At 33.0% G+C, this 11123-nt stretch overlaps 1 protein-coding gene across 7 annotated transcripts in view; it reads left to right on the plus strand.

Moving 5' to 3' along the window:
* Nucleotides 1-312, plus strand: part of LOC139498316 (excitatory amino acid transporter 1-like) — a 48344-nt gene extending 48032 nt beyond the window's left edge. For all 7 annotated transcript variants that reach the window (XM_071286696.1, XM_071286717.1, XM_071286732.1 and 4 more), the window contains exon 9: nucleotides 7-312. In XM_071286696.1, the coding sequence (XP_071142797.1) occupies nucleotides 7-184 (178 nt within the window). In that variant the 3' untranslated portion in view covers nucleotides 185-312. The remainder of the gene's footprint in view (nucleotides 1-6) is intronic.
* The last annotated feature ends 10811 nt before the right edge of the window (nucleotides 313-11123 follow it).

Genomic DNA, 11123 nt, shown 5'->3' on the forward strand with positions numbered 1-11123 from the left:
TTATAGAGATAGATTTAGGACAGCAATTAATGTATTGGGTGATGCGTATGGTGCAGGCCTTGTAGCGCATATGTCTAAGGCAGATTTAGAAGAAATGGACAGACGTGAAGCTAAAGAAAATGGAAATGGACTTCATATAATGAATGGAGATATTGATAGTCCACAAGTTTTGACAAAACTATAAACAAAGAACTTTTTTGTTAAGTACATATCAATATATATGAGGAAAAATACACTCAGGACACGTTTATCTATTTTGTGAGCTATGCATTGAGATCTGACTTTTTTACGATTAAAGTTATTTTTTTATTATTATTGTTTTTTTTTGCGCATTCCTGTGAATTTTATGACCACAATTGGCGTCTTTCTGATGTTGAGCAATTTAAATATTGAACAGTGACAACATTATTAACCGGTTTAGCTAATGGCAAATGGTTATTGATTTGAGATATTGTGAAAGGCTGGTCAATTATTCGCGCATGCTCTGAATGGCGATGACGTATTATTTTTTGACAAGACAACAAATGTAAAAACACGGATTTCAAATACTCTTTTAGTTGGTCAACACTTATCCTAGTTCGGCTTTTTATACGCCCGTCAAAATTTTGACGGGACGTATTATGGTGTACAAATGTCCGGTGTCCGTCCGTCCGTCCGTCTGTCCGTCTGTCCGGCGTAAACATGTCGCACCGTAACTTGAGAACGACTTATCCAAATTTCATGAAACTTTATATAGTTGTTTCTTATGATGGTCAAATGATCTGTATACTTTTTGGTGAAAATAAGATTTAAACTTTTTGAGTTACGGCACTTTGTAACTAAAACAGGGGTGTGTTTTTTTTCATATGTCGCACTGTATCTCAAAAACTTTTCTTGATTATTGCTTAAAACTTTACACACTTCTTAGTTATAATAATCTTAATATCTGTATACTTTTTGGTGATGATTCAAAATTTCATTTTTGAGTTTTTGAGTATTTTGTAAAAAAGGGGGAGGGTTTTTTTACATGTCGCGCCGTATCTCAAAAACGATTTATGATTTTTGCTTAAAACTTTACACACTTCTTTGTTATATTAATCTAAAGATTTGTATACTTTTTGGTGATTATTCAAAATTTCATTTTTGAGTTATTGAGTATTTTGTAAAAAAGGGGGAGGTTTTTTTTACATGTCGTGCCGTATCTCAAAAACGATTTATGATTATTGCTTAAAACTTTACACACTTCTTTGTTATATTAATCTAAAGATCTGTATACTTTTTGGTGATGACTCAACATTTTATTTTTGAGTAATGAGTATTTTGTAAAAAAGGGGAGGGTTTTTTTTTACATGTCGCGCCGTATCTCAAAAACAATTTATGATTATTGCTTGAAACTGTACACACTTTTTTGTTATACTAATTTAAAGATCTGTATACTTTTTGGTTTGATTCAAAATTTTATTTTAATGATATTTGTAAAAAAAAAACAGGGTGGGGGGGGGGGGGGGGGGGTTCACATGTCCCGCCGTGTCGCAAAAACAATAAATGGTTATTGCTTAAAACTTCCTCAGAAACTATTTATGATTATTGCATAAAACTTCCACACAAGACGTCGGGCGTATCATGCGCTCATGGCGCAGCTGTTTATTTTTATTCAGATACGAGAGATCGAAGTACAAAACCTTGGATGTCATTGAATAATCCGGGAGAGCGGCACAACAGTACAATACAGTGTAACCGGAGAGCACGAATTTCATTACTAAATTGCTTGTCTCCACCGGGACTCGAACCCGGGACCTCTGTGTTACAAGGCAGCGCACTAACCGACTGAGCGCTAAAGTACTTCCTTAACTCAACCGCTTACGGCTGACTAAGTATCTACTAAGTTTTTCTAAGGGAAGCAATCCCGTCACACTTCCCCCACATCAAGAGTCATTATACTCTATAATGATGATATTTTCATCTTTTTTATATTTATATTTTAACCAGGCTAGGTAATTCTTCTAACCGTGGATTATTATTGTTAGGCGCCAATGTAACCGGAGAGCACGAATTTCATTACAAAATTGCTTGTCTCCACCGGGACCCTCTATGTTATAAGGCAGCGCGCTAACCGACTGAGCTAAAGAAGTACTTCCTGAGCTCAACCGCTTACGGCTGACTAAGTATCTACTAAGTTTTTCTAAGGAAAGCAATCCCGCCACAACAGGAACAAAGTATAAAACAATAAAGGAAAAATGAATATAATATACATCAATATGATATTGCTACTGACAGGCACCCACAAAGTGTGACGGAATTAAACATGTTTGCGAACCCTCTCGTAGCTAGTATGGGACAGTGGTGTAACAGCTTAACATAAAAACGTCAAATGAAAATCAGCTGTAAAGAACTTAACCCGACACATTGATATGAAGCACAAACACACTAAAGACACAAAGTACAAATCGAGTTTTTGCAACCACTGTGTCGATTGCTGTTTGACGTCCGTCCCCAGGACCCGAGGTTATCATCAACAAAGTCAGAACTATTTGTTGACATGACATATCAACGTTACGATTATTTTATAAATTTACTGTTTGCAAAAGTATGATTTTTTCAAAACACATATGGATTTTCTTAACCCAGGCATGACAGATGACCTTATTATTATTTTGCACAACACTCATCTTTTGGGAATTTTGAGTCCTCAATGCTCTTGACTTCAAGTTCATACTTTTTTGGCTTTCTTACGTTTTTTATCTGAATGTCAATGTGGAGTCTAATGTAGAGGAAACGAGCGTACGGCGTATTAAATTATAAGCCTGGTACCTTTGATAACTATTATATAAATTACATCGAAATATTTCAAACATTTTTTTCGCATTTGATTTGGCCTTCCAACTGGTTTAAATCCATCCCCGCTGTTGATGTTTATTTTATAGACAAACCGATTGTCTGATGTAACAACTTATATACAAAAGCCGTTAGGTATTCATCACATTCGCACGAAACTTTATTCATTATCCCTTTCAAAACTTCATTATTCGTTCAATTTATGTTTGGAAACCACTGTTACAAACCCCTCATTCAAACCAATACAAACTTACAGCTATAATTTCGGATATTGCCAGTCACAGACTTTTCAAACCAGTCCGCATTGGAGAACATGAGAAAGAGAAAAGATCTTTTCTAAATCTTTCCTTTGCCAACAAAGGTCTCGATGGCATAAACTTAGGCAATATCCTTCATCATAAATTAGTTCAATCGAAAATACCTCCTTATCTCAATATTTACGACTTCAAGTCGCAACCTCCTGATTGTACTTGTGCTAGTTTCCAATTCACAAATAATCCGGCTGGCCACGTTATTACCGGTAACCTCAACATTGTCAATTCAGTCGAGGGTTATGCCAGACAATGGACTAAGTGCGAGAAGGAAGACATAGACACTCTTTCCGAAAGGATTAGACGGTGAAGTCGTTGATAAAAATCTGAATTAATGGCCTATCAATGCCCATGCTACATCAATCTTTAAAGACCCAAATGTCGCAAAACACTTATCCTACCTCTATGACAAATATGGTGTTGTCCCCGCAGATAAATCCCCAAACAACATCGTTTTTGTGTGTAATACAGATTACATTAACTGCTTAATAAACGAATTCGATATTGACAATTCACTTAGAAACACAACATATACCCTCACGACACTTACCAAAGAGGAAATCCTGGATAATCATAGGTCTGTTCTATGTTCCTTTGGAATTTCAAGACGAAGAACTGGATCTTCCATCACTAACACTGTATTGGATACCTTATACAATTGCTCAACGAAACCTCTTTCTAAATTATAAACATCTATTTTATCAGCAATCAAAGACGGGCTTCAAAGTTATTGTAAAACTACCTATTCAAGAGGTGGCGTGAATCAGATGTGGATACTTAAAAATTCCAAAGATCTTTTAGAGTACATACAATCTAACTCTCGTTCATCTTGCAATAGTATTAAAACATTTGACTTTTCTATACTTTACACAAGTATTCCACATTCCAAACTAAAACACAAATTGAAAGAGTTGGTATTGCTTTGTTTCAATGGCAAACGAAGATACAAGTATCTTGTCTTAGGGAGGGATAAATCTTACTTTGTAAAGGATCAGTCTGATTCAAACAAAAAATTCTCTGAAACTGACATTATCAAGATGCTTGATTTCTTAATTGACAACATATTTGTCAGCTCGGATTACGTGTTTTTTCAACAGACTGTCGGCATTCCAATGGGAACAAATTGTGCCCCTCTTCTTTCCGACTTGTTTCTTTATTATTATGAGGCTGATTTCATATAGGACCTTCTTAGGAAGAAAGATAAGAATTTAACACTATCCTTTAACTCTACTTCCCGCTATATAGATGATGTTCTTTCACTAAATAATTCAAAATTTGGTGACTATGTTGAACACATCTATTCCATCGAATTAGAGATAAAGGATACAACAGACACAGTTAAGTCGGCCTCATATCTTGACTTACATCTAGAAATTGACAATGAGGGTCGGTTGAAAATAAAACTTTACGACAAAAGAGGTGATTTCAGCTTTCCAATTGTGAACTTTCTATTTCTAAAAGATCTGCTTACCCTTCCGGAGCACCTGAGATCACCCCTTGTATTTGGTGGGGTTCGTGTTGCTTATTCTTTAGTTTTCAATTTTGTGTCATGTGTACTATTGTTTGTCTGTTTGTCTTTTTCATTTTTAGTCATGGCGTTGTCAGTTTATTTTCGATTTATGACTTTGAATGTCCCTCTGGTATCTTTCGTTCCTCTTTTTATTCTATGACACTCGGGACAAAGGGATCTCCGTAGTATCCGATTGATAAGAAATTATAGACTGCTTCTACACAAAATGACTAAAGCATACTGGTCAAATTTATGTTATTGCTATACAAATTGAGTTATATGTTGTTGGTTTTTTTTTCATTCAGGTAAAGGAATAAACAAATTGCAAGACCATCAATGATAGTTTTGTCAAGAATATTAATAACTGTAAACCATTAACATCGTAATCTTTTGGGTATCATAAAAACTTCGACAGATATTGTCTTGAATTAGAATGAAACTCAAAACAGTGTGGCTGTGGCCATTGATTGACACATTAAATTCATCCATTGACTGGGACAATTTAGGTGAACGTTTGTATGTAACGAGAAATGTGCATGAAACGGGAAATTCGATTTGAAAAAATCGCTAAGATGACCGTAAATCATTATCAAAATATTTTCAAGATGACCGTAACATATAACGAGGATGACCGTGATTGGTAAACAGATGACCGTAACTTGTAAAGGATGATCGTAATTTGTAAAGGTTGACTGTAATTTATAAAGAATGACTGTAACTTTTAAAGGATGGCCTTCAATTCTAAGAAATATCCGTAGCTTTTTGTTGAGGTTGTCTCAATAGGGGCTCGGTTATATATAGCGGATATAAATATTTTTCATAAATTTCTTTTTAACTTTTTGCCGTAAGTTGGGACAATGATATTAAATTGAATATTTTTCGTAAACAATGAAATATTTATTAAAACGACGTTAAAATTTTAATACAAATTGACAGCGATACGACGAAAAGTTGAAGAAACAAGGATGTGTCCCTAGTACACGGTAGTCCTATAATATATGACTTTGGAGTTTGATATCACTTACATTCAACGTATTTTTATCAGATAATTTTTTACTATTATCGTTCAAACTTTTGAACGATGATAGTAAAAACGAATATCCGATAAAAAAAAAACGTTGAATGACTTTTGAACGGTGAATTAAAAAAAAATATCCGATAAAAAACGTTGAATGTAAATAATATCAAACTCCAAAGTCATATATTATAGGACTATAGTACACGGATGCGTCATCTACACTATCATTTCTGTGTTCAGTGGACCGTGAAAATGGGATAAAACTGTAATTTGACATTACAATTAGAAAGATAATATCATAGGGAAAATGTGTACTAAGTTTTAAGTTGATTGGACTTCAACGTTATCAAAAACTTCCTCGACCAAAAACTTTAACCTGAAGTTGGACAGACGGACAAACGAACGGACGAACGGACGAACGGACGCACAGAGCAGAAAACATGTGTATGGTTCCAGAGGAAGAAGATTAAAATCTTAATTTGTCTTGAGATATGAATGACATTTCTGTATATATACAAATTGACAAGGTTCCCCCTTATGATACGCTATTCTTACAAGACTATTTTAAGGATCTATTTTGCTGGAGCTCACCTTCACTCGTTTGGTCGTATTATTTTTAAAAAAAAATCTATTTTATTTGCAAGACAAAGTGGAAGACCAATCAAAGACGATATAATATCAATGGGTGTACATGTATTGACATTTTTAAAACGGTGTATTTATTAATGTCATTAAAAGGAATCCCAGAAATAAAAACAAAATCTTTTGACTTGTAATTGGAGGCTGTGCATCGCATTTGTTTTTAAATTTTACTTGTAAGGTGTCATTTTATTGCTTTTTTGTTGCATTTTTTTTTCACTTGTTCATGTGCATGTCTTTGTTGCAAATTCAGTTTAAAAATTAAGCCCTCTACTGAAAAAAAATTACATATGGTGAACTATGTATTTGAAACACGTCTAATTTTCTTTTACCTATAGGATAATATTCTCATATAAATAAGTAAATTTATACCAACACGATTAATCATTTGATACAAAAAAGTAGTATAAATATAAATACGGATATTTCTTAGAATTGACGGTCATTCTTTAAAAGTTACGGTCATCATTTACAAATTACGGTCATCTTAAAACCAATTACGGTCACCCTTGTTATGAAATGCTGATTCTGTTACGGTCATCTAGATTGTGATTTACGGTCATCTGAGCGATTTTTTCAAATCGAAATTCCTATTTCATGCACATTTCTCGGTAGTAATTAATGACTTCAGTGTGAATCTTTTATAAATTTACATCGTATCAAGGTATGTTTTGTAAAGAAAATGATATAGAAACACTTTAACAGATACTGACCTAAATTTTCATCCGACATCTTGGGATGACCGTGAATGCAGTTACGGCCCTGTACAAAGTACTTGCGTGGACATCAATAAGTGGTAAACGGAAAAAAAGTCACAGGAAAAAAAGTCACGGGAAAAAAAGTCACAAAATCACTAGGAAAAAAAGTCACAGGAAAAAAAGTCACAAGAAAAAAAGTCACGGGAAAAAAAGTCACAATATTTTTTAGTAAAATTATTTATCAGAAGTATGTTGGAATGCACATGAAAAGGTAACTATGTACATGTATGCAATAAATGATTCAACTGAAGTTTTTGAATGCATAGAAAAAAGCCATTATATACTTGTATCAGATTACTTACTCTTAGTGGTAAAGTTTAATCTTTAAAAACCATAAAGGAATTATATATAAACTAATAAAAGCGTAATTTAATATGTGGTTTTTTTTTCAAAATTGACTTTTTATCAAACAGGGAAAGCTGATTGTTTCCTTTCATTTAATATTGAGCTTAAGTTGTATTTCATTGGTATGACTTCATATACGAAGACAGGAAGTGGCAGGTCTACAAAAGGGGGAAGGTGTTACAAGAAGCCACACATTAATTAAAAAATGTCCATTTCCATACAAAATATTTATTGGGAATGTTTTCCAATATATTCATATATATGTGCGACCATATGACCATTTCCATAAAAAAATATATATATTTGGAAAGTTTCTCCTATCAATACATGTATGTGCAGACCCTATGACTATTTCATACAAAAAATACATATTGTGACTTTTTTTCCTGTGACTTTCTTTCCTGTGACCTTTTTTCCTGTGACTTTTTTTCCATGACTTTTTTTCCGTGACTTTTTTTCCTGTGACTTTTTTTCCTACATTCCAATAAGTACGCCATTGAGATCGTCTCAAGATGATCATATTTTTAATGAATTTAGAATCATATTCAAAACAGTGTAGCTGTGGCCATCACTACAAACCATTAAAGTCTGAAATGGCCTATATCTGTACTCGACTGTACTGATTTTTACTCGACCAGTCTGAATTGGTCTGACTTTTACTTAATATTAATTTACTCGACCCCAGTATGAACCATACTCGACCGTACTGAATCGTACTTGACCCTTATCTTTGCCGTTGAAAATAGTCTGAACGTTTACTCGACCAGTCTGAAACATTCTTAACCCATTCTCGACCAGTACTCGACCTATTTTTCCAGTCTAAACCATACTTAACCAAAGGTCTGAACAATACTCGACCAGTCTGAACCATACTAGACCAAATAACCTCTACTTTTTTAACTGTCAAAATAAATTTCTTTTTAACTGACATATATAACAACAGCCAACAATATTTATAAATTGTTAAACCTTATATTAGAATTATATCTATTATTATATTTAGGATAAAAAAAAAATACATTATATATAATTTATATCAAAAAGGGATAAAATTAAATAAATAAATAAAATTGATTAGTAGTGAAATATAAAGTATCATCTCTGATTTGGGCAAACTCATAAATAAGATCACACCTGTTCAGAGGTATTAAATTCTAAATAACATTTATTCAAAATTGCAACATCCTGTTTAACTTAAATAACAAGGCTTTTCGAATATACTAAGTAATACGCAAATTTAAGAAAATAGGTATTTCTTTTTACCTGTAAAACACACATGTACTGAGGTAATAAGACCACATTTAAGTGCTCTGTGTATGCCATGTCTTTAATTTGACAAAAGTTCCTGAAACTAATTTAAATATTTTTTTTACTGTTACTAATATTCATAAAATTTTGAATAATATTGAAAATATTAGTCACAATTCATTTTTTAGATTATTTGATCAGCTCACCTTTTTTTATTCATATTTTAAAGTTGATATATATTATTATGTTTAAGTGTTGATTAATATTGTGTTGAAGTTATATTATGATTGATTATTGTGAAATTTTAATACTATATTGAATACATTTTTAATTTCTTTTTTATAAAAAATATTTTCTAAACTGATAAAATTCAGTTGATAAATACAAAGAATAGGTCTAGCTTGGTTAATACTTGGTCGAGTATTGTTCAGACTAGGTCGAGTGCGGTTCAGACTAGGTCGAGTAAGGTTCAGACTAGGTCTAGTACGGTTCAGACGGTAAACGGACAGAAAGTCACAGGACAAAAAGTCACAGGACATAAAGTCACAAATTTGATGGGACAAAAAGTCACAGGACAAAAAGTCACAAATATTTTTTTCAACAATTGTTGGAATATATAAGAGAAATATCTTGAAATATTTACTTTTTAATACATATATTCATATTAAAGTTATTGGAATTTATCATTTTACTTGAAAAATGAAGATTTATTTTATTTTAATCATGCAAAGGTCATATTTCTTAGCACCATGAAGCCATTTGAGTGCCACTCTGCTTTGACATTTTGTTTTCTTAACAATTATTTGATCATCTTTGATATTTTTTTGATAAATTTTGCTTACAAAGTTGGTTAATATACAATACATCAAGAAAAATACAAAAATATTTTTGTAAAAATAAGCATTTTTTATTCAAAGAAAATAATCAGAAAAAATGAATTGTGACTTTTTGTCCTGTGACTTTTTGTCCGTGACTTTTTGTCTGTGACTTTTTGTCCTGTGACTTTCTGTCCTACATTCGGTTCAGACTAGGTCGAGTATGTTCAGACTAGGTCGTGTATGGTTCAGACTAGGTCGAGTATGGTTCAGACTGGTATAAAATGGTTAACTACTGGTCAAGTAGAAATTCAGACAGTTAAGTGTCATGGTTCAGACTACATTCGAGTATTATCAAGTAAATTTCAGACCAATTCAGACTGGTCGAGTAAAAATCAGTACAGTCGAGTACAGATATAGGCCATTTCAGACTTTTATTGGTTTGTAGTGCGTTGATTGACGACCTTAAATTATCCCATTGACTGGGGCAGATTATGTGAAAATTTAAAACAACACGTTTAATAATTTATTGCGTCCGAAGCGCTTTTCTGGATTTACCTTCATCAGGAACGCTCAAAGCCAAACATTTGAAATCCAAAGATGTATAAGTACCGAAAATCGTTGAAGAGCTATATGTTAAAAATACCTAAAATAAATAGCCAAATTCATCTAAAGCCAACTTTGCCTGAGGGAGTTGAAACCTTAGTTTCATAATAATTTCAAAATTTATCAACGGACAATTTTAGTAAAGTTTGTTTAATCATGTCGGTACCGAAGCACTGACTACTGAGCTGATGATACCCTCGGGGACTGATAGTCCACGTTTGTCTGTAACGACCGCTACTCACTATGTACTTGTTAAAGACACTTAAACTGTGGGGTCACAAAAGGTTCTCAACACCTAAATGAAGAAATTAGAAAAAAACAATCAGGAATAACACGATGTTTTGATTTATATCAATAATATAAATCAAAACATAGAGTTATTCCTAATTAACTTTTCGAATATTTTAATATCAAAGGAGTTAAGAACTTTTGGTGACCCCACAGTTTAAATTCTATAATAAGTAAGTAGTGAGCAGTTGTCGTTACAGACACACGTTCACCTAATCTGTCCCAGTCAATGGAATAATTTAAGGTCGTCAATCAATGGCCACAGCTCGCTGTTTTGAATATGATTCTAATACAAATTGACTCCTTGTTCCTATCTGTTTGACTACTCAATAAATAATGTGATTTTTCAACACAAAAAAAAAAGACTAGTAAGTAAATGTACTTACAAAACTAATTATAGATTCTAATATTCAGTCGAGTGTTCAAATATTACAAGAGAGACGCGGAAAATATTTCTGTTATCACACTGTGCAACCCTGAGGCTCCTCTTTTAACTTTACATACTATTACATACGTTCATTTTTACATAGCTAGTGCACATATTGTTTAAGGTCCAGCTGAAGTCCGGGTGCGATATTTTCTTGTTGTACTGAATATCCTTGGTGGCCTTGGGCTGTTTTCTGTCCTCTTGTCAGTTTATTGTCACTTTGACACATTCCCCGTTTCCATTCTCAATTTTATTAGCCTAAGTTGTACCGAAAATAAAAACTTTCCGGAATAATGGCCTAGAAATTTCAAGTTTCTGCTTACTTTCAGTTAGAAAATAATCTA

The sequence above is a fragment of the Mytilus edulis genome, chromosome 1 (genome assembly GCF_963676685.1).
Source record: "Mytilus edulis chromosome 1, xbMytEdul2.2, whole genome shotgun sequence".
In the NCBI taxonomy this organism is placed as follows: Eukaryota; Metazoa; Mollusca; class Bivalvia; order Mytilida; family Mytilidae; genus Mytilus; species Mytilus edulis.